Source organism: Alternaria postmessia (assembly GCF_024291825.1).
Source record: "Alternaria postmessia strain BMP 2775 chromosome Unknown scaffold_81, whole genome shotgun sequence".
Taxonomy (NCBI): Eukaryota; Fungi; Ascomycota; class Dothideomycetes; order Pleosporales; family Pleosporaceae; genus Alternaria; species Alternaria postmessia.
In genome coordinates, this window is record NW_026260154.1 from 26,181 (window position 1) to 48,478 (window position 22,298).

General features: G+C 52.2%; 10 protein-coding genes across 10 annotated transcripts; 6 read left to right on the forward strand and 4 right to left on the reverse strand.

Moving 5' to 3' along the window:
* Window positions 1-1,013: 1,013 nt before the first annotated feature.
* J4E82_009043 (uncharacterized protein) lies at window positions 1,014-2,406 on the reverse strand (the record flags this gene model as incomplete). Its single annotated transcript, XM_051735272.1, has 2 exons — window positions 1,014-1,298; window positions 1,363-2,406. 2 exons carry the CDS (start codon window positions 2,404-2,406, stop codon window positions 1,014-1,016), a joined length of 1,329 nt encoding a protein of 442 aa, XP_051584948.1.
* Window positions 2,407-3,253: 847 nt separating this feature from the next.
* Window positions 3,254-4,669, forward strand: J4E82_009044 (uncharacterized protein; the record flags this gene model as incomplete). The annotated part of the gene is made up of 1 exon (XM_051735273.1): window positions 3,254-4,669. One exon carries the CDS (start codon window positions 3,254-3,256, stop codon window positions 4,667-4,669), a length of 1,416 nt encoding a protein of 471 aa, XP_051584949.1.
* Window positions 4,670-5,499: 830 nt separating this feature from the next.
* On the reverse strand, window positions 5,500-7,287 carry J4E82_009045 (uncharacterized protein; the record flags this gene model as incomplete). The annotated part of the gene is made up of 4 exons (XM_051735274.1): window positions 5,500-6,885; window positions 6,935-7,015; window positions 7,070-7,139; window positions 7,199-7,287. The coding sequence occupies 4 exons, from the start codon at window positions 7,285-7,287 to the stop codon at window positions 5,500-5,502; spliced, it is 1,626 nt and encodes a 541-aa protein (XP_051584950.1).
* A 1,343-nt stretch (window positions 7,288-8,630) lies between these two features.
* J4E82_009046 (uncharacterized protein) lies at window positions 8,631-10,040 on the forward strand (the record flags this gene model as incomplete). Its single annotated transcript, XM_051735275.1, has 5 exons — window positions 8,631-8,764; window positions 8,818-8,885; window positions 8,939-9,162; window positions 9,212-9,619; window positions 9,669-10,040. The coding sequence occupies 5 exons, from the start codon at window positions 8,631-8,633 to the stop codon at window positions 10,038-10,040; spliced, it is 1,206 nt and encodes a 401-aa protein (XP_051584951.1).
* Window positions 10,041-10,782: 742 nt separating this feature from the next.
* On the forward strand, window positions 10,783-11,588 carry J4E82_009047 (uncharacterized protein; the record flags this gene model as incomplete). The annotated part of the gene is made up of 5 exons (XM_051735276.1): window positions 10,783-10,803; window positions 10,861-10,969; window positions 11,021-11,088; window positions 11,143-11,223; window positions 11,277-11,588. The coding sequence occupies 5 exons, from the start codon at window positions 10,783-10,785 to the stop codon at window positions 11,586-11,588; spliced, it is 591 nt and encodes a 196-aa protein (XP_051584952.1).
* Window positions 11,589-12,038: 450 nt separating this feature from the next.
* Window positions 12,039-13,745, forward strand: J4E82_009048 (uncharacterized protein; the record flags this gene model as incomplete). Its single annotated transcript, XM_051735277.1, has 1 exon — window positions 12,039-13,745. The coding sequence occupies one exon, from the start codon at window positions 12,039-12,041 to the stop codon at window positions 13,743-13,745; it is 1,707 nt and encodes a 568-aa protein (XP_051584953.1).
* Window positions 13,746-14,231: 486 nt separating this feature from the next.
* On the reverse strand, window positions 14,232-15,128 carry J4E82_009049 (uncharacterized protein; the record flags this gene model as incomplete). Its single annotated transcript, XM_051735278.1, has 2 exons — window positions 14,232-14,686; window positions 14,747-15,128. 2 exons carry the CDS (start codon window positions 15,126-15,128, stop codon window positions 14,232-14,234), a joined length of 837 nt encoding a protein of 278 aa, XP_051584954.1.
* Window positions 15,129-15,915: 787 nt separating this feature from the next.
* J4E82_009050 (uncharacterized protein) lies at window positions 15,916-16,777 on the reverse strand (the record flags this gene model as incomplete). Its single annotated transcript, XM_051735279.1, has 3 exons — window positions 15,916-16,131; window positions 16,187-16,500; window positions 16,558-16,777. 3 exons carry the CDS (start codon window positions 16,775-16,777, stop codon window positions 15,916-15,918), a joined length of 750 nt encoding a protein of 249 aa, XP_051584955.1.
* Window positions 16,778-18,292: 1,515 nt separating this feature from the next.
* J4E82_009051 (uncharacterized protein) lies at window positions 18,293-19,445 on the forward strand (the record flags this gene model as incomplete). The annotated part of the gene is made up of 2 exons (XM_051735280.1): window positions 18,293-18,515; window positions 18,571-19,445. 2 exons carry the CDS (start codon window positions 18,293-18,295, stop codon window positions 19,443-19,445), a joined length of 1,098 nt encoding a protein of 365 aa, XP_051584956.1.
* Window positions 19,446-19,514: 69 nt separating this feature from the next.
* On the forward strand, window positions 19,515-21,360 carry J4E82_009052 (uncharacterized protein; the record flags this gene model as incomplete). The annotated part of the gene is made up of 3 exons (XM_051735281.1): window positions 19,515-20,435; window positions 20,482-20,544; window positions 20,590-21,360. The coding sequence occupies 3 exons, from the start codon at window positions 19,515-19,517 to the stop codon at window positions 21,358-21,360; spliced, it is 1,755 nt and encodes a 584-aa protein (XP_051584957.1).
* Window positions 21,361-22,298: the final 938 nt, after the last annotated feature.

Sequence of the window (22,298 nt, forward strand, 5' to 3'; positions counted from 1 at the left end):
AGTTGGAATTATACTAAACAACCGGCTTGCTCATCTTAGGCTGAGCTAGGTTTGTACTTGGCGGAATAATCGAAGGTGTGATATGCATGGCCAAGATCGTGTTTAGGCACTTGCTCTTTTTTCCCTGTTTCGGTTTGAGATGGAGGAGAAAGCACATGATTTTCGGACTTACAGCATGAATAGGATGGAGCTTTAATTCTTTATGTATACTAGCATTCTTCAAAAAGTCCATTCCGGCGTTTTGGACCTTTTGAACCTTGTCATCTCCTTGATAATTATAGAGTGTGACGACCGCATGCAATCACCTTCTGTGAGACAAACATGGTCCCTATATGTGGAAATGGTCTGATAGTTCTAGAAAAAGGTTGTTCTGAATGCCCTGGTGACAGAGCGGGACTTTTATACCTGGACCCTGATCACGAAAGAAGCTAGCCAGAGATGGCAATGCAGGGAGATTTATTGCCCGCGAGTTGCACCTGGTGTCAAAAAGTGCCCTAAGTTCTCGTTTGCAAACTTCGATACATATCTTAAGCTTCAAAGTTGATATTCGGAGCAGACACTCTTCAAAAAGTGCCAAGCATCTTCCAGTTTGGCAGTCGAGAATCAGACAGTGAGGACAGGTTTCATAGGGTAGTAATTCATTACTTTGCGACGTAGTCGTCATTAGTCTAACGTTCAAAAGAGCAATAGCTCAATCCTCAATCCCATCCACGCTATGATATTTAACAATAACCCAAACCAACGCTATGCAACTAAAATCCAAAAAGCAGTCGTAGCCATATCCAAACATTAAGGTACTCAAGTCTTCTGTCTTTGCTTCCCTTGTTTTGATAACTCCATTTCCAGGTCATGCCTGGCCAAGGTGCAGCCCAGAGCTTGATCGAGACTTTGAAACCAACATATCCTTTCGTAAAACATTTCCTAACACATGTACTCATCGCGACGATACCAACGCCTAGTATGTAGAACGCTGGACCGAAGTCCATCATATCCCATAAGTCGGTCCAGCGCGCCTAGAGGCTGAGACATCCAGGGATGTGAACCAGGACGATGACCCATGGTAATATGGACGAGACCATAAGCTTCCATGATGCGCCTTGTGCAGGCGCTGCGGGGACTCCGGTCGCAGCATTGTTCTCCAATTCGCTGATAGTCGGCGCTGGTGTTTTGCTAGGGTATATCGTACGGATAGTGGTAAAGCCGCGATCGTCATATCCAGTCACTGTCTTAGGCCCATTGTCGGAGGAACCCGTAGGTAAAGCTTGCGGCGATGAGGTATAGGAACCGAGAGGGGACATCTACAGAAGATTGTTAGCATTTTGTTATCGGGATAAGATAGGGGGTCGCAAAAGGCTTACTGACAGTGGCTGAGCTGGGTGGAACAACCTTTCCGGAATCCGAAACGGTCCACCCGCTCGGGAGCCCGGGGTAGTTTGCAAACGTTGGTTGCGGAGTGGGAGTAGCCGACGGGTCGGGAATCCAGGGGTAAACGCTGGGGCGAACGTAATCGGAGGTCTGATGAGGTGTAAAGGGCAGGGGCTGTCCGGTAGCAGTCGCAGTGATGGCCGGTGCGTCGGCAACAGGAGCGTTACCACCAGAGAAGATGGTACCTCCGACAGACTTGATAGATCCCGAAGTGCCAGTTTGGTCGCCATAGACGTATTGAGTACCGGTAGAGTAGTCCTGAACCTTGAGAGACTTGACCTTCATGCTGAAGGGGCCTTGGGAGTAGTCGGTGGGACCGCGAGCCCAAGAGATGGTACCTGCGGGGTTGGCTGAATCACCACCGCTCCATGCGCCGAACTTGATCTGCATAGGTGTCTGAGGGTATTGGTTGTTGGCGTTCGCAGGCTCTAGCGTACGGACCGTGGTACCATCAATCTGCCAGACAATCTGTTCTGGGGTCCATTCGATGGTGTATTTCTTGAAGCCTGACTGACTGCCCGGATCAGAGTGGAAAGCACCACGGTTGTAATCTGTTGTCTGTCCCTTGCCAAAGTAGTTGGATTGTACTTCATCGGGGTCTGCACCAAGCCATTCCCAGTCGATCTCATCTAGCGTGTCGGATTGCAGCACGAAACTGCTGACAATACCCGCGCCCGGTGCGGCTTGAACTTCAATGTCGACCTTTCCGAACATGATGTACCACAGCGAAGTAAGCTGGGGTGCGTCTCCGGACTGTCTGATGGTGAAAGACACGCCGTCGTTACCGTATGTAGGGTTGCCTTGTGCTGTGAAACTCTCCGACTCGGACGAGAAGTCAATGTTGACGGTTTTGCCGAGGGCGGAGTCCGGGGGACAGTCACTTCGTAGAGTTGGGTTGCAGTTGGACCATGTCTGGGCGTTGGAGCGAGCGAAGAGGGCGACGGAGGCCAGAACAGTGAGTGCTCGCATCGTGGAGCGCATCTTGGTGGTGATGTGACAACGAAGATGGCAGATAGCGAGCGTTGCCGACGGGATGCGTCGGGGTTATGGTGTAGTGATGCGATGTAATGCGATGTAATGCTCTAAGTGTGCTGTGGTATCAAACGAGTACTAAAGAGTAGCACGTGTGAATGTCGTGGTGATTAGTTTGGTTGGTTGATTACCTGCTCAGCACTTGAGAGGTTATGGGTAAGATGCAGGTGCAGCGGCCCGGCCAGCATTGTACTTTTGTAGTGTACCAGCCATCTCTAAGCAATGACCTACATGATGAGGTGTCAAGCAAGCTAACAGAGCGGGTCAGACTCTCTCGCGATCGTTAATGGTGGATTTGAACGAGGTTGGCGAGGCGACAATGCTTCCCAACCTCCCAGCCACCCAGCCACCACAAAGCTCGAGCCACGTCAGGCCCGAGCAAGAACAAATCTTGGGTATGACGCAACCCAATTTCTTTCTTCTCAACAACTTTGGTCGTCGTGTAGACACTTTCCAAGAACTGCGCAGTAGGTAAGATACCTTGTAGGGAACACGAGGGCATCACGGACTTCCCCGCGTGTGGCGCCGAGTCATGTGGCGTTGGGCAAAATGTGGCGCATGCATCCAGCATGCATCTGTACCTATCTTTGGACCCAACGCGGCCTCCACATACAGCTGCAGTACGATCCGCCTCTAGTTACCAATAGTACTCGTAGCGGAACTAGACCCTGCATACGATCCTTCCGATAAAATCGCCTCAGACTTTGTCCCCCTCTAGACTAGGTATTCTGAGTCACGCGTGCGCAAAGAATTCATCAGTTATTAGGTCTCACCACCTCACCAAGTATCTCTAATAATGTCTCTAACCAACGCCACGCCGCTCCAAGTCGCTCAGGCGGCAAGACTCGGGTCCCGGAAACTCGCCGTCTTGTCTACCGAGGAACGGAATGCCGCATTGATAGCTATCCATGCCGCACTAGCAACTGGAAAAGAGGAGGTTCTAGCGGCCAATGCGCAGGATCTGGAAGCTGCGAACAAGGCTGCAGCAGGAGGCACGCTAAGTGCAAGTCTAGTCAAGAGACTGGATCTGGGGAAGCCGGGGAAATATGAGGATATGCTGCAGGGAATATTGGACGTGAAGGATCTGGAAGACCCAATCAACAAGACCACCGCGAAAACCCTCCTAGACGATGACCTGGTACTGTCAAGGATAACATGTCCTATTGGCGTGCTTCTCATCATCTTTGAAGCTCGGCCTGAAGTCATCGCCAACATCTCTGCGCTTGCCATCAAGTCCGGAAATGCAGCTATCCTCAAGGGTGGCCGTGAGTCTAGCAACAGTTTTGCGGCTATTGCATCCATCATCTCCAAAGCTCTTCCATCAACAGCAGTCCCATCCGACTGTCTGCAACTAGTCCAAACACACGATGTCATTGCCGACCTACTAAAGCAAGACACATACATCGATCTTTGCATTCCTCGTGGTGGTAACAAGCTGGTTCGCTACGTCAAAGACACCACCACCATTCCTGTTCTCGGCCACGCAGACGGAATATGTTCAGCTTACCTCTGCGCTGACTACCCCGCTGAGAAAGCCGCCAAGATCGTCTTAGACGCAAAGGCAAGCTACCCGGCCGGGTGCAACGCCCTTGAACAACTCATCGTTGAGGAAGCAGCCCTCAGCTCCACCCTTCCCACTGTCGCTGAGGCGCTGCTACAAAAGGGAGTGTCGCTGCGCTGCGATCCCACCTCTCTGCTCGCACTCAAAGGCAAATTAGACCCGCACTCCGCAACACTGCTCCAGGAAGCCGGACCAGAGGACTACGACACTGAGTTCTTAGATTACATACTCGCGATCAAAACGGTGACCAACGTCGATGAAGCCATAAACCACATCAACGCACACGGCTCTCATCACACAGATGCTATCCTGACGACCTCAGAAGCCACAGCAAAGACCTTCCTCGCTGCCGTCGACTCATCTTCTGTTTACTGGAACACCAGTACACGCATGGCCGACGGACAGCGATATGGCTTTGGTACTGAAGTCGGCATCTCGACGAACAAGATCCATTCTAGAGGACCTGTAGGACTGGAGGGCTTGACAATCTACAAATGGGTCATTGTTGGTGACGCACAAGTCAGCGCAGACTATGGCGCAGGGGGTAAGCAGTGGAAGCACCAGCGACTCCCTGTAGGCGATGAAGAAAGCATAGCTAGGGATGACGAGGAGAGGGAGGTGTTGAGGAAGTTTAGGGCAAGCAAGGCTTAGTCTAGACTTCGTGTGTAGAAGAAAAGGCATACTTCATGACCTACATACAAACTAGCCCACACGCACAACAACTCTCGGCTTCATGCACTTCAAGTCAACATTCAAAAAGCCACGTTACCATCGACCTTCCAACTCGGTATTCGTCTTTTCGCCACATAACCGCGTTTTCCTCCATCTCGCCCTACCTACCCCATGCCACAATACGGTGTACAACATGCTGTCATCTGCAAGATCCTGCAGACCCTGCATTGTCTAGCTACCCTCAACATGTCCTTCCATCTCCGGAGTCTCCGTAATACACCCGTCAATCCAACGCTTGTACGCGTCCCTAAGAACACAGCGGTGACTGTGTAACAAAGAAAGATTATAGCGGTTGGCAAGCATACAGAATCGGCCCGTTGATTATACATGGGTGGGGGGTACCCACTGTGGTGTGATTGCTACGACTCGAAAACAAGTCTAACAAGATGAGGATGCGACAATCAGTATGCCCGCGGTTATTATCGCTAGTCATGTACAAGTGAAAATGTATTCTCGCGATCGATCGATCGATCGGGGAGGTAGAGGTTGTGTTGAGTATTGGATACATGTCACCAATGGCGGCTAAGATCATTCAAACAGTTCATGTACGAGGACAAGATGTGTGAATGTGCAAGTCTAAAAGTATATTTTTGTTCTACATCTATTCAAGATGCGAAGCGATGCACCTATCTCTACCTAGAGTCCGCACTAATGCACCAACTCCATGTCTTCCCGTCCCTCATAACATAACGTGGTATCCCATAAACATTTCCGAAACTGCACATGCTGAACATCTAATGTGTATGCGCTTACTCAACACCCTTGTTCCTCAGAGCAAGGGGAGTCTGAGCGAAGATCTGGGCACCATCCTTGAGGCGGCGCTCCTCGTTCTTGCGGCCGTTGACAAAGTCGGGGTGGTTGAGGGTCAGCTCAACAGCGCCGTTAACAACGTGGTCGACGGCCTCTACACCCAACATAAACGAGTGGTCCTGGTTACCGACCTCGTATCGCCATGAGCCGAAGCGGCCACGCGACAGAATGTCCTTTTGCTGGAGCGCAGGGAGAAGCTTGGTGAGAACGCCCTCACGCTCGAGCGAGGGTGTGGGGTATCCGTGGTCGAAGCGGCGGTGGTAGGTGGATACGATCTCGTCGTCGGACTTGATCATCTCGGTGTTGATGAGGCCCTGAATGCAGTCCTTGAGCATGTTCTTCTCGTCAACGGGCTTCATGCTGGACTCGGAAACCTCCAACATGATGGACCAGTATGGACCCTCCTTGGGTTCGGTGGAGCTGGGCTTGGAGCCATCTGCGAGCTGCTGAGTGGCAAGCTTGACGTCCTTTTGTGGCTGGTTGTATGGCGAGTAGTTGGAGAAGATGGTGGCGCGGTAGAATGGGCAGTCATCCTCGGGGAAGTAGAGCCAGCACTTGTCGCCAATACGCTCAGGGCGCTCGCCACGGAGACCAACACCAATGACGTGTGTGCTTGAGTAGAAGAGACCCTTGCTGAGGTCGATGAGCTCCTTGTCGCCCATGGCCTCGACGAGCGCGTCAACAGCCATAGTGTTGACGAGCTTCTTGTAGTTGACGACTGTGCCGTCGTTCAAGTGTACCTTGTGGCCGTCGGCGTCGACCTTGTTGACCTTGGCGTGGTCGCCGTATTTTGTCTTGGACTCTGGCAGTGTCTTTGCGACAGCCTTCCAGATACCACCGGTACCGTCTCGTGCGGGGAAGCGGAAGGTAGCGTTGGGACCCCAGTTTCCTGCGGTCTTGTTGTGAATGATGTTGTTGATGACGCCCTTGACGTTGGGAGCAGCGACACGCTCTCCGAGCCATTGGCACTGCATCTTGGTGGTGGGAACAGCCCAGACCTTGAAGTTGTATGGCCTCATGAAGAGGTCGGCAATACCAACACCCATCTGACGCATGATCCATTCGTCAAAGTCCTTGGGCTTGGTGTTTGCCACGCGAGCCTCAAGTGCGGCGTCGATCAAGCCGTCAACACACTTGGCCTGGTCGTCCTTGTCCAGCATGGACAGGTTGTTCTGGAATGGGTAGGGGACCCATTGGCGCTTGCAGCGGACGTAGGAGACACGCTCGTGGGTGAACCAGTCGTCGTCGTTGGGAAGGGCCTCATCGATGCAATCGTCGAAGTACTTGTAGTGGGAGAAGATGACATGGCCACCGACGTCGTAGAGCTGGGGCAGTGTTAGACAATGGCAGTCAATTGGCAGTGGAGATACTCACGAAGCCCTCTGGAGTGGTGTCGGTCGAAGCTAGACCACCAGGTGTCTCGTTGGAGTCGACAATCAGCCATGAGGGGCCGTCCTGCGGTTGTTAGCACTTGCCCCGCCACTTGCAGGAGGTGTCTGTTGGACGTACAATCTGGTGCAGGCGCTTTGCTGCTCCGAGACCGGTCGGACCAGCACCGATAACGAGCACATCGACAGAACTGTGGCATTGTCAGGGCGTGCTCCCGAAGGATGCAAGGTGGGCAGGCGGTGAACATACATTTCTTCCTTGGCGGATCCCATCTTGCCTTGTAGTATTTCCTGAAAACTCGGAACTCGCTTCAAAGTCTGGCGGGCGTAGTTCAGCATGTACTCGGTGCGCGAGCAGTGCAACAGTAGTTATAGAGGAATGTGGAGCAGAGGCCAAACTCTTGGGGCGTGGTGGAGGAATATAGCTGGCGATAAACTAAGCACGCCAAGGGCGATACTGCTTTAAGCGGGTCCAGGGTACTGTACAGCTGGGGCCAGCCGCCGAAGGACTCGCCTGCTCGGCTGGGGGAGAGCTTGGAGCGCTTGTACAGGCCACGGCCAGAAAAGGGGCAAGCCGCCACGGGGACCGTCGATCTGGCAGAACATGGCTGCTCATGGGCATCTTCATTGGCCGCTGTCTTCTGCGTATCATGACAGCCTCCCTTTTCACACCCCATATGTGCAACACGTTCATGGCTTCGAGGACCCGTTGTCGTTGCGCGCTGTGTCACCGTGTTCCACTGCACGTTCCCGCGGGTGGAGCCTCAATCTGGCTTGTTGCAACACCGTAGTGAAGCTTGACCGACTCTATCTCTGGGGGACTACAGCTTCAGATCAACGACGCATCGACTTGGTGTCGTGCTAGTGCGACCATGCAATCAAGCCTTGTGTGCGAAAGTACCTCTGTACGGCAGCGACAGCAGCATGCATTACCCCTATTGTGCGCCTCACCCTGCTACTTCAGCGACACGGCGTGGCTCCTGCAATGTAAACAATTTGCGCGTGGCAGCAGTATGGGTGCTGCGATGTGCATGAAGCTGTCACCTTTCCAGAGACATGTGGGACCGGTCGCTTCGGCCGCTCTCTGCAGGGAGAACTGTACGCGTACACACCTACACAAGCAATTGCTAAAAGGCGGCTCAAAATTTCGGCGCCATGGCTGGGGGAGGCTCGCAGCAGTCGTCGATTGCGCGTCCATCGAGGGCTCCACAGCAGATCAGTTTCACCTCATCGAGCATTGCAAAATCCCGCGCGGCCCTGGCAAATCTTCATCTTGCCTCATATCAGCTCTAGTACATAGTTGGCCGTTGCCCAGTGATAGCGCTCCTAAACCAGAACCCCCCCTGTGCGCCGGCTCTAGAAGGTCGTCAGGTTGATTTCCGCTCCGCCCCTCCCTTCCCTAGCGCCTCGAGGTATTATTACCGTCACTTTTACAAGTGCTCCCAACACTTCTGTCGCTCTTTATCTCCTCATTGCCTCTTGCTTCGAGTGCACCAAGTCACCTCGACCGTGTTCGTGTTGCCTGTGCCACGCTTGTCCTTGGACGCGCAAGACATCATCAGTCAGCAGCGCTAGCCCACTACCACTGCTACTGCAACTGCAACCACGCTTTCTCCAGCGCCGCACCTCCTTTGACCTTCACCAACACCTCTACCGTCCCTCGTTAGCCACCACCCGCAGCCATGTCAGACGAGAAGATGAGATCCTCTGTAGAGGCGTCGCGCGACACAGCCCTGCCTGTGCTCCCGACTGTCAACCCAGAGGCGCAGAAGCCCCAGCCCGAGGCGCCATCTTTCCATCCTGCAGTATACATTGCGTAGGTCAGCTCAATCCCAATATGCACGACACGACGTACTGACAATGCTGCAGAACATGGATCACTCTCAGTTCCAGCACAATCGTCTTCAACAAGTACATCCTAGATACAGCCAAGTTCCGTACGTGTACTCTACTGCTCCGCCGCAACGCCGCATTCTAACGCCAGCACCAGACTTTCCCATTTTCCTGACAACATGGCATTTGGTATTTGCGACCGTCATGACCCAGATCCTCGCCCGCTTCACCACCGTCCTCGACTCGAGGAAAAAGGTGCCCATGACCGGACGCGTATACCTGCGAGCCATCGTTCCCATCGGTATCTTCTTCAGTATGAGCTTGATCTGCGGTAACCAGGCATACCTCTACCTGAGTGTGGCCTTTATCCAAATGCTCAAGGTACGTCAAGACCGGAGATGAACAATGTGGCAGCTACTGACCTCTGCAGGCTACTATGCCCGTCGCCGTCCTTCTCACCACCTGGGGTCTCGGAGTTGCGCCTGTCAACCTGAAGACGCTCGGAAATGTGTCCTTCATCGTTATTGGTGTCGTCATTGCCTCGATGGGAGAGATCCAATTCGTCATGATCGGTTTCCTCTTCCAGTGCGCTGGTATCGTTTTCGAGGCTGTCCGTCTGGTCATGGTTCAGCGCCTGCTCAGCGGTGCCGATTTCAAGATGGACCCGCTCGTCTCCCTCTACTACTACGCCCCTGCTTGCGCTGTCATCAACGGATTCATCTTGCTCTTCACCGAGCTTCCCCAGATGACCATGGCTGATGTGGACCGTGTCGGTCTTATGACTCTGCTGGCCAACGCATCTGTTGCTTTCCTGCTCAACGTCTCGGTCGTTTTCTTGGTATGTTGCACATTGTCCATTTGCCATGCATCTACTTACATGTTTCCAGATTGGCAAGACCTCCTCGCTCGTCCTTACCCTCTCCGGTGTACTCAAGGACATTCTCCTCGTCTTTGCCTCCATGTTCCTCTTCAAGGACCCCGTCACCCCTCTCCAGGCTTTCGGTTACGCTATTGCGCTTGGTGGTCTTGTGTACTACAAGCTCGGCGGAGAGAAGTTGAAGGAGTACCTCGGCCAGGGCAGCATGAAGTGGCAGGAGTTTGGCCACACCAGGCCCGTTCTCCGCAAGTTGATGGTCTTCGCCGCTGTTGTCATCGGCATGTTCCTCGTTCTTGGCTCTCTCGGACCCCGTTACGCTCCCGACTCGACCAACCAGGTCTACAACGGTATCGGCAAGCTCATCGGCGACAAGGCCGTATAAGAACTCGGCCTTCCACGACGAGTCGATGCCAGTTTCTAGCCCATAGCATACGCACTCGCAGTACGCTCGGCTGCCCTTGATTTCCTTCCCCCTTGTCGTTTTATCTTTAGCTTGGAGCGGATTTGGAGTGTACGGTGACCGGTGTTTATACGCATAGACGAGCAGGAACTTCTCATGCTGACGGAGCCTTCTTTGAGACTTTTTGTGGTTCGGTACGCGACAGTGGTGTCTACCGCATGTCAGGGAGCAATGACAGGGAATGATTAAGTAACACGTTTTTGACACATAGATCTTGCAGGCATTCACAGAAACTGCGAGCGAAAGTAAACACTTCTAGCTACATAATGGTAATGCTTGCGAGCAGCCTCTTCAACTGTGTCTCGTTGTGTCGTGGTGTTGTATCTGATGTGTATGTGGCTTTGAAGACCAACGGGGGTCCCCAGCTTGAAACAGGTGTCGTTTGTTGGGATACGAGCATGCAATAATGGAAACACGAAGATGCACCACAAATATCACATGCGATGTTCTAAATATTGTAGACTAAGCGGCATGCATGCTGGGCCACTTCGCTCCTGCCGGGTGGAGTTTTCGAGTTCTCGCTTCGCACGGGCCACACCACGCCAAGGAGCTCTTTCCTGCCAAATTCGAGTTCACGAACTTCGCTCTCTCCCTCAGTCGTTACTAACCCACAGCACAACACGCTCAAAATCAGTCAAGATGGGAATCGACCTCGACCGCCACCATGTTCGAGACGGGCACCGCAGTATGTGATCCCCCGTCGAGTCGGCGCAGCAATGCGCTGGCGACAGCTGTCTTTTAGACGCAACATGAAGCCTTCGAGAGAAGAGAGATTGACGAGTATACAGAGGTCCCTAAGTCCACCAACCCCTACGTCAGGCTGTTGGTGCGCCTGTACAAGTTCCTGGCTCGTAAGTACTCCAACTGAAAATGCGCACGTTGTTTGTGCTAACAGCGGACAGGCCGTACCGATGCCAACTTCAACAAGACCGTTCTGCGACGCCTCATGATGTCGAAGACCAACCGTCCCGTAAGACGATCGATCGCACGAAGCCTGCAGAACAGTACCACTAACACTCCGTAGCCGGTCTCCGTCTCCAAGATCGTCGCCAACGCTGCCAACAAGCACTCCGCCAAGGAGCACGAGGGCAAGACCGTCGTTGTCGTACGTCAAGCGAAGAAACCTACAACGAAGAACAATGGCTAACATACGGTCAGGTCGGTACCGTCACTGACGACAACCGCATGCTCGAGGTCCCCAAGCTCTCCGTTGCGGCTCTCCGCTTCACCGCCTCTGCCCGCGCCCGCATCGAGAAGGCCGGTGGTGAGTGCCTCACCATCGACGAGGTCGCCACCCGTTTCCCCACTGGATCCAACACTCTCCTTCTCCGTGGACCCAAGAACGCCCGTGAGGCCTTCAAGCACTTCGGCTTCGGTCCCCACTCCCACAAGAAGCCTTACGTCGAGAGCAAGGGTCGCAAGTTCGAGCGTGCCCGTGGACGCAGAAGGTCGCGTGGTTTCAAGGTTTAAGCGTGTGCTGGAAGCACTCTGGTTTCTCTGGGTTGGCGTGGTCATGGTCATGGGAATTCACTTATGAGGCGCGCGTCATGACTGGCAAGGGCTCTTCGAAAGCCTGCAAAAAGATACTCAATGCTCAACATGAAATGAAAGCATACAGATGGGCTCTTCCGAGCTCATGGTTAAATCATGAACCACATGTCCACATATTGCTCTGGTGAACGTGCACGTCATTTTCGTTCAAAAATACCACTATCATGCGCAATTCCACCTGCAGGACTATTTGTCTGCAACAGGAAATTCTGTATACGACTGCTGGACGACGAAGTTTTTCGCGTGCTAATTTTTCTGCGGCTCCCCCACATCCAACCAACCATCACGCTAACCACTCTCACCCACGTAATACCCCAACTAGTCACTGCGGCACTTGAACGACTTGACTTCAACACCAACACTAACAAGATGGCCGACAATCGAAAAGTAGGAGTACTGGGCGGTGGCCAGTTGGGTCGCATGCTGATCGAAGCCGCAAATCGGTTAAACATACAAGTCAATGTCCTGGATGTCGCGGGATCGCCAGCAAAGCAGATATCAACGCATGACGGCCACATTGAGGGATCTTTCAAAGATGCAGCGGCTGTCAAGAAACTCGCTGAATCATCCGATGTCGTTACTGTCGAGATTGAGCACGTGGATACCCATATGCTAGAAGAGGTCTCTGGACAAGTCGTCGTTGAACCTAGCTGGAAAACACTGCGGACCATCAAGGACAAATACGCACAGAAGCAGTACCTGAAAGAGCATGGAGTTGACGTTGCGGACAGCATCGATCTGGAGGGAAAGGGTGTTGCGGGGTTGAAAGAGGTGGGTGCATCATATGGTTATCCCTTCATGCTCAAGAGTAAGACGGAGGCGTACGACGGCAAGGGAAACTTTGTGGTGAAGACTGAGGCGGATGTTGACGCTGCATTCGAGGCCCTGGGAAAGAGGCCACTATATGCCGAACGATGGGCAGACTTCAGGATGGAACTCGCAGTCATGGTTGTCAAGACAAAGGATGGCGTACTCACATTCCCTACAGTTGAGACTGTACACGAGGATAGCATTTGCAAGCTCACATATGCGCCGCCACGAAACGTAGCAGAGGAGGCCGCACAAAGAGCCCAAGAACTTGCCAAGAAGGCTATCGGTGTTTTCGAAGGAAAGGGAGTCTTCGGCGTCGAGATGTTCCTGCTCAAAGACGACAGCCTACTCATCAACGAGATCGCACCCCGTCCGCACAACTCAGGCCATTACACCATTGAAGCCTGCCCCATCTCTCAGTACGATGCGCACTTGCGAGCTATTCTTGATCTGCCCATCTCCCAGTCCAGTCTCCGCCTCCGCGAACCCTCAATCATGCTTAACATCCTCGGCGGCAAGACTCCAGACTCCCATGTTCAGGTCGCAAAGAAAGCTCTTGAGTCACCAAATGCATCGATTCATCTCTATGGTAAAGGCGATGCACGTCCCGGACGTAAGATGGGTCACATCACCATCACAGCGCCCACACTCGCAGCCGCAGAACGCGAGATCCAGCCACTCGTTGACTTCGTCGACAACCAAAAAGGCAAGAATGTCGAATCGCGCAGTTCTGAAAGCTCCAAAGAAGATCCGCTCGTTGCTGTTATCATGGGCTCAGATTCTGACCTCCCTGTCCTCCGCGCCGGTCTGGAGATCCTCACCAAGCTGCAAATTCCCTTCACAACACGCATCACCAGCGCCCACCGAACACCCGACTGGCTACGAGAGTTTTCCAAGACCGCTTCTCAGACCTCTCTGAAAGTGATCATCGGCGCAGCGGGCGGTGCAGCCCATCTGCCTGGTATGTGTGCGTCGTGGACTACACTTCCAGTCATTGGACTTCCTGTCAAGGCGAGTGTGATGGATGGCTGGGACAGTCTTGTCAGCATGACCCAGATGCCGCGCGGTGAGCCTGTTGCTACGGTCGGTATCAACAACTCGACCAATGCTGCGCTGCTTGCTGTTCGTATCCTTGGTGCTGAGGACAAGACGATCCGCGAGAGGCTGAGGGTCTGGATGGAGGGTAACGAGAAGGAGGTTATGCGCAAGGACAAGGCCCTGCTAGAGGATGGCTGGGAGGCATACTTAAAGGGTATGGGCAAATAGATGCGGATGGAAGTGTATTGAGTATATACTTTGTCTTCACCTCTGGTGGGTGTGACACGTAGGTAGTAGAATGCTCTACCCTCGCCTGGAAGAGATTCAATTTCTTCCACTCAGGTAGTAGGTACAACAAATGTGTGATTTTATGAAGTGCTTTGAACTCAAGCTCTTCACGCATGATGCTGATCAGCATTGCTGACCTCCAGAGGCAGAAACAGACATCATCAAACCCGATATCATTTTTGTAAAAGCGTAATATGAATTTGATATGACGAATGAAGCCTAAGGTGGAGGAATAGAGAAGTTTGTATCTACCTCCTCCAAGGAAGAAGAACAAGACATGTTGTAGGGTTGTGGTTGTTTTGGAGTCTCGGATCTTACTCTCCCTATGACTACGAGGTGTTTCCCCTAAGCTTATAGCAAATCACAACGCTGAATGTGTTGGGCGTTTCAAAGATTTCTCGTGCCTGCCTTCGAGATACAGCACCTTCATATCTTTCCATCAGGCTTCTCATCTAGGACTCTCCCTTCTTGTACCCCTTGATCAGCATTCTTCCAATAAACGACCATCCCATTCAAGGCGTTTCCATGCTTCTCGAACTCTCTCAATGCCACCTTCTCCCTACTTTCCGTCCATTTCTTGCCTACCTCGTTACACTCCTCCAACCGTTCCTTCTTCTCCTTTGTTTGCGCGTAAACACTGTAATCATCTAGTATCTCATTACCGACATACAAGACCGGATCTTTAGATTTGAGGAAGACTGGTAACAGAAGGAACCAATCTACAAAAGGCGAGTAGACGAAGGATTGAGAGGTGATGCGGGACTGAAGGTCGGATTCGAGGACTGTAATGGAGAGCAAAGAGAGGAATTCAACGTCGAGGGGTGTGAAGGCTGGGTCTTGGGCGAAGCATCCCAACTTGGTGTCCTCATTGTCGTCTTTGACTGCTCTGATATTAGTTGTTCTGCATAGAGATAGAGAAGGGTAGAGTGACAATAACATACGCCTCTCAACTACAGCAACAAACAATACAAGCTGCCACAGACTTCTCCACCGATGTGCCCAGTCCCTACTGAAACTGCCGATGCCTATGCATGCCGCCTTCTCGACTCCCCACCCACTATCTCCACCACTCTTCTCCAGGATTTCTTTAACTTGCTTAGCAAGTAAAGTGTCTTCCCATCGATCTTGAAGAGTGCGAAAGTCCTCGAGAAGCTTCTCAGCCGTCAAACCCTCGACAGTCCGAGTCGGTAAAGATCCAGCATCTATCTCTTTCTTCCCCTTGTCATTGAGCGAAACGCTAGCCAGCCCATGAGTGATCACGGTCCAACCATCGTCACTCTGAACCTCCTTCCTCTTCACACGCCCCCTGCCTTTTTTGCTCATTCCTTCTCTTCACTTCTTCGGGCTCCACTCAAAAATCAGTCTGGGCTGGAAAACAAGGCGCATATTCTCCAACCAGAAGAGTAACAAAATCCGAAATGACGTACAGAAATCACCGATCGTCACGTCGTCGAGTTAAGGTGCGGCTTGCATGGGCGCGTAGAAGCGGTGGCCAAAGTGCTGATGGCAATGACGGGAAGGATGGAAGGGGACCACCTGGGCGCGTAGAAAATCATCGTGAGAGGACAAGGGTCTGGTTTTAGTGGGGAAAGGGAGGCTCGGAACGGGATTTCCGACGCGGAATGGCGAAAAGGGTCCTTGTAGGGCCCGCAAACCATTGCAAAAGCCATCTGGAAAGCGTGCCTGTTGCAAATGGGTCTACGATTTGGCCTCACCTCAAGCCACCCGCTGTTGTCTGGATCACGCATGTAGATCAGGCCTCCTGGTGGCGGCTTACAGAAGCAGACATCTTTGGTATGGGCATTAGCAAGCATGACGGCACGTTGCTGACGCTGAGTGAGCGATGAGTGGAACAGAAAACGCAGTAGTTGCGAATAGTATTGGACGTGCAGTTTTTGTGCACCATGCTGCATAGTGAGGTGTTATGTGCGCAAAGAAAGACCGTCGTAGCTGCTAAGCAGCTCGTTCGTCCACCTCCATATGCGCAGACCAAAAACACCGCGTACGCTCCAAGTGGAGATCGTCGCTTCAGAAGAGACTGGATATCTTTCGCGCCTAACGCCATGCCCTTAACAAAATCATATTAACAAATAAATGATATAATCGTGGCTTAGACAACCCAAGTTATCCACGAGGCAGCTGCAAGCATTGCCGGTACCGCTATCGATGCGTAATTGTTGACAACCATATTGTGTGGCGCTGGCGATGAAGTTGTTGCGTATACGATTTGGAAACCAATGTGCTGGTCTGGCGATGTTGTGTTGACGCAGTTTGTATCGTTGACCTCAGGAACGTCCTCTGGTTCGGCGAAAGTGATGTCGGCGCACTGTTCAATTCTGTTAGTGACTGTATCATCGTTGTTTTCGGACGCTGTTACTCACGTTGTAGAGAGCAGCACCATGTTGCGCAAGCTCGATAACCTGAATAGTCGCGTTGTCGCCGACCTGAGGCGTGTAGTTTGCGGGCAACGGTACTTGTGGCAGGCAGAACTGGCCTGGGTATTGCTGGTTCGAAGGTCCTTGAATTTGGAACACTGGCAACATCGTATGCGAGTAGTTCAGAGGCTCATTGCCGTAGCCCATGTTGATGTAGAACATGGCAAGCGAATGGCCAGGGAACCATCCAGGCTGAATCGAGACGGCGCCACCCTTCAACGGCCACTTTGTGCGGTTCTGTGACATTGGCATACCACCACCTGTGAATGTTATTAGCTATTGTCTCATGCGCGAGATAACCGGGCTGAGCAACGTACATGGGTACATCCATTGCATGCCGTATGGGAATCCATATGTGCCGGTGTCATTGTGGTAGTTGATACCGAGCGACCCATCCGGAATAGATGGGTCGGTGTCGGACTTGGTTCCGTTGGTGTGGATGTTGTTTCCTCTCCATGGTGGGTAGACGATAACGGTATGTGCAGCGGCGAGCGACCAAGTAGCGGCCACGAAAACGAGCTCGGTAAAACGAAACATTGTGGCGGTACGGTTCGGAAAGCAAAGACTCTTGCGAAGCGGGAATCCTTCTCTTTTTCAATGTAGTGACCCGTCAGCTTAAGGGTGCACGATTTGATGGTAGTCGACGCAGAACGGGCAGCGTGCGGTGGCGGGGGGCATCAGCACTTATGGATTACAGGACTTGGCCTCGACTGCCTCGTGCGACCATGCCATTGCTAGCGAAAGAGACGCTTCAGGCGAATGAGCAGTGCAAAACGGGTCCGCCAGCATGGCCAGCCTTTGCATGTCAGCCCTCGAAGCATTGAGTAGGCAGCGAATAGGCACGGAGCTAGCATATTGACTCTACAGGGGCCAGCGACCACTGAGCTTCGCGTATGCACGTATTGTCGGGCGGGAGGGAACGCCTCTAGAGAGGCGGAGCGAATAGCGTCCGAGATGGCCATGCGCAGGGCTTCTCTGATTTGCGGAAGCGTGTGATGGCTTTGCAGACCCTCGGCAGTCCGGCCAGGCACCTCTAAGCGCCCAACTACTCCATAATCCACATGCCCATCACAAGCAGCGAGGAAGCCTTCCGGATTGAAGAAAAACCGGCATCCCGCGCGACTCGGCCGTGATAGTGTGACCACGGCGTGATATAGAGTGTCGAGCCGCCACAGCTAGGTATCTCTGTTTGTGAGAGAAAGACGTGCGAAACGCGAGCAATCGTGGGCACAGTCAGCTTGCCGCTGTTGGCCCCCAACGAACGACGATCAACGACTTTGCCGCAATATAATTCCCAGCCGTCATGTATGCGCATGTTTCTATCCTCATATCGCTGCATGATGGCTGCAGTGCGATAGCTGGGGAAGGGTTGTGTGTTGCCAATGCTGATTGGGCGCTTGTTTCTTCGCCCCTGGTCGCTTGGTTGTGCCCACTGCACCGGGACGAACGAAGGCCTCATATTCGACTATTTGCTTGAACCACGCTCCTTCTGGATCCACATCGTGCCCAAAGTACCAGTGCACCATTCACGCAGCGCGATGCATCCTCGGAATCGCTGCTAGTGCCTGTCAGGACGGCGCGAGGCACCACATCCATACTCCCCTTGCTGGATGCAGAGAAGGAATATCTTTGCGCGCTGCGGCTAGCAGTGAACAAGCATTGCTTTAGCCAAGCGCCATGAGATTGTAGATCATGTTGGATGCAGGGTACACGAATTCGTTGATTCTGGTACCCTGGGTAGCGGTTGCAACGGTTGCGCTTGAGGTACAGTAAGCACGGTTGATACTGTAGTCGTTGTGGGCGCCTTCTATGAGCACTGAGAGACTATGGCCGCCTTTCTGTAATGGGACTTACTTCCTTCCGCATCAACCAAGTCATGCTTTCCGCCATGACAGCGGTATACTGCACTCGCCTGGCCTTTTTCGTTCCTCTTGTTACCAGCATCACCAACAGCACTGCATCGGCATTCTTCGATGACCGCAGCGTCTATCCAACATTGTTACTCGGCTCGGCCTTAACCTCCATCAACACCCCAACACCAGAGCTGCCATCATGATGCCGCTCGTACCAGTGCGGAAAAGAAAAGAAGCCCATAACCAAATACATCTGTCTAGTGATAAAGGCAAAATCCGCGTTATCGAGCGATCGGCAGAGGGGCATTCCAGCCTCTCCACGAAGAACCTACAGGGGCGCAACAGTACCCCGGCTAGCCGTACCTTTACTACACTTCGACGGGGAAGCATCAAGATTTTCTCTATCTTCCGCAATAGCAAGAGTATGTCATATATGTTTGTTCTATACATTAAGACATCTACTAATGGCAGTAATAGGTTCCGCTCCAAGCTCTGGCGAGGCCGCATCTGGTAGTACCGGGTCAACAACGAACAAACCAAAAGACGTACCACGTGTCAATACCGTCAAATCCTACTCCAACTTTCCTCTACAATGTCCTATAGTTCCCGATGTACCTATGACTCTACCAACTCTCTCCCTCGACCCTGACTCTTCATCCTTAATTCAACTCACTAATGCCGCCGTCTTCGATGGCGAGTCAGAACCTATACCAAGAGCTCACACGCCACCTTCTGCGCCCATATCGACAAGTTGGTCATCGCCAAACCTCTCATGGCAGCTCACTTCTAAGCTTTCCAACGCCTTTTTGAAGAACGATACGGTAGTACATAGACCCAAGTTAAGCTCTCGTCCAACCGTCAAAGCCGACCAGTTCAAGCAACCAAGCGATGACCAGCAAACTGCAACCTCGCCCAAAAGCCCCATGTCCGAGGTGCCTTCTCTTCCATCAAGTGTTCTCAGTCCTGCCAGTAGCAACGCACCCTTGAGTCAGTCGACTGCACCAACGTCATTGGTCTCATCGGGTGCGCCGCTGTCTGCTGAAACGTTATACCGAACCCAGAACGGCCGTCATATAACCGACAACTCACCTGCGCTCTTTTGTGAGCCCACTCCAGAACACATGCCTCCCCGGTTCCTTGTCTTTCCACGTCAAGATGCACCGCGGTTATGTGAGCCTTCCATTGCTACCATCGAGCATGCTGCAGCAGCAAAAACCTTTTTCGAGTCTCACTTCAATCAGCTCCTCGGAACCAAGGTCGCGCCACGATCCATGCGGCGCCGCCAAATGGAGCGCAAGCTCTTCGCTATGGCCATACCCAACGAGCAGCGTCATTGCAAAAGACGAGAATAGTACCTCGCAGAGACGAACCATCTCCGCCAAACACGCGTCATGAAGTCCAATACACTAGCGCGTCGGGCAATGAAGGGCGTACATGTTTCCAACTATGACATCATAAGAGTACTCGGAAAGGGTAGCTTTGGTGTCGTTCGCCTCGTTCGCGAGAAGAGCGACAATTGCGGCACTCTAAGGGGGAGCAGCTGCAGTGTAGGATATCTTGATGGCTCGTTGACGCCAAGGAATGATAGGTCCTCCCCAACAACCCGCAGACAAAAGCAAGTCTTCGCCATGAAGGTCATCAGGAAGTCGGATATGCTTCGCAACAGTCAGGAGGGACACTTGCGGGCAGAACGAGACTTCTTAGTCGCTTCTGAAAACTCAAGATGGGTGGTACCTCTCATCTCTGCATTCCAGGATAACAACAATCTCTATCTTGTCATGGAGTATATGGTGGGTGGCGATTTTCTGGGCCTACTTCTTCGTGAAGACATCTTAGACGAGAATGTTGCCAAGTGGTATCTTGCGGAGATGATATTGTGCATTGAGGAAGCACACAAGATGAATTGGATTCATCGCGATGTCAAGCCTGACAACTTCCTCATCACGTCATCTGGTCATCTCAAAATCTCCGACTTTGGCCTCGCTTTCGATGGACACTGGGCTCACAACCAGACGTACTATAACGAACAACGGTACGGCCTACTCCGCGATCTGGATCTACATATTAAAGGCGATGTGCAAGATGTTGAAGAAGAAAAGAGCCGACAAGATGCTCGTAAAACCCTGGAACCTGTCAACGGAGGTGCCGCAGCGCGCGGCCGTTACCAGACCAGACAAGACTCAGCGAATGGACCTATAATCGACTGGTTGAACCGAGAGCAAAGGCGTGAATTCGCGAAGAGCGTCGTCGGAACAAGTCAATACATGGCACCAGAGGTAATACGAGGTGAAAGCTACGATGGTCGTTGTGACTGGTGGAGCATCGGTATCATACTATACGAGGTATGTGGCGGTGACAAGGCAGATGCAACTTCACTGACGAAGCCAGTGTCTCTACGGGTGCACACCTTTCTTTTGCGACAATCGCCAAGCCACGAAAGCGCGCATACTGGTGAGTCAGGCTTCGACACCTCGTTTTCTGGTACTGATTTTACAGGACCACACCCGGTGGCTGCGATTCCCACCTGAGCAGCGATATGCTCGTCCCAATATCGACCGCGTACCACTGATGCCAGTGTCACGCAATGCAATCGATCTAATGATGCGATTGCTCGACGAGAGACAAGATCGACTCTCAGCTAAGCGATACCGTGAGAATGACTGGGTCCTCCGTGACAAAGCTGCCGGTGCGCGCCGCAACCGGAACATCAACACCACTGGTCATATCGTTTACCCAAATGACGCCGAAGACATCAAATCGCATCCGTTCTTTCGCAACATCCAGTGGTCACAACTGCATCAGACTCGTCCTCCGTTTGTACCTCGTGTTCATGGCGGCCAGCCAATTACCAAGTACTTCGATGATGAGGCTGAGATCATGAGCGCTTCTGATCATCTCGACTCTTCAAGCTACGAGGCTGTCGGAGAATTGTTAGTTTCCAATTTAGCAGGCCGTGTTGGCGAAAACGAGACCACGCCCTTGGTCCAGCCGGCAGCCCGGCAAAAGAGTATCGCTAAACCCGCCCAGGCTTTATTTGCCAAATCGTTGCAAGAAATGAAGAGGCGTAAGAGAGAGAAGAAGAGGCCTCGTGACAAACTTCTCCGAGATCCAGAGGTCGGCCGTACCGTTTTGGAGATCAGGAAGAAGGGTGCTTTTGTGGGCTACACATACCGTAGGCCTAGGTTTTCGCTGCAAGATTTGGAGGACAAGATCGCTATTACGAGACCTCACATCACTCGGGCTGGGGTGGTGGCTGCGAGTGCTTAGTATTGTAGATACCTCTTGTCCTGTGCATAATGCGTAGGATCCATTCAATCCGAGGTTGGTCAAACTTTTGAACTCATCGATGTGCTCTTTCATCCCGCAATGGCTTTACTCAGTTCACTTATATACTCGCTCCTCTGCAACAGCTAAGATGCACAATCTCTCATTCTCAACACTTATGTTAGTCCCCTCACTCGATGCACAACACTTCTGTTGTGGATACTATTCGTGTTCCTCGGTGTAAGGCGGGATGTATGTCTTATCTCCTCTACAAGCAATCTTTTCAGCAGCGTAACTCTATTGGAAGATGGTCCTATGGGCTTGCCAGATCAGCTACCTGATATTGAGATTTATGGGGATAACATGATCCTGGTGGTAGTGATCAGGAAACAACACTTGGGTGATATAAGGGATTGAAGATGATTTAGGAAGTACGGACTCTTCATGCTTCAGACGAAGGAGAAATTCTTGTTCATTAATTCACTCAATATCATCAACTATCCCGTCTTCTTCCTTTCCACCATCTGTTTACATTCGTTGCACCCATCCGACGTTCCGAACTTCTCCTCATATTCCTTAGATACCGTCCGAACACTGCATATAGAACCCCTACTATGACAAGAAATGCTCCGACACCCATCGATACACCTAGCCCAATTGACGCCGCTACGCTAAGACCAGGTTCAGGTTGCGATGGAGTGGAAGATTCAGCAGTTGTAGGTGATACTGAATCGAATGAAGATGGTGCGATAGTCGTCTGAGGAGTAGATCTCAAGGAAGTATAAGCGCTCGATAACACTTCCGACTTCTCTTCATCGTCAGCATAAGTGGTGGCTATTGTCGATACGACTACCATCAAGGAAGACGTTGGGTTAGGTAGCGAGACGTCGAATGATGTTAGAAGCGCGCTTTCTGTTGTCGGTTTTGACACTTCAGCCGGC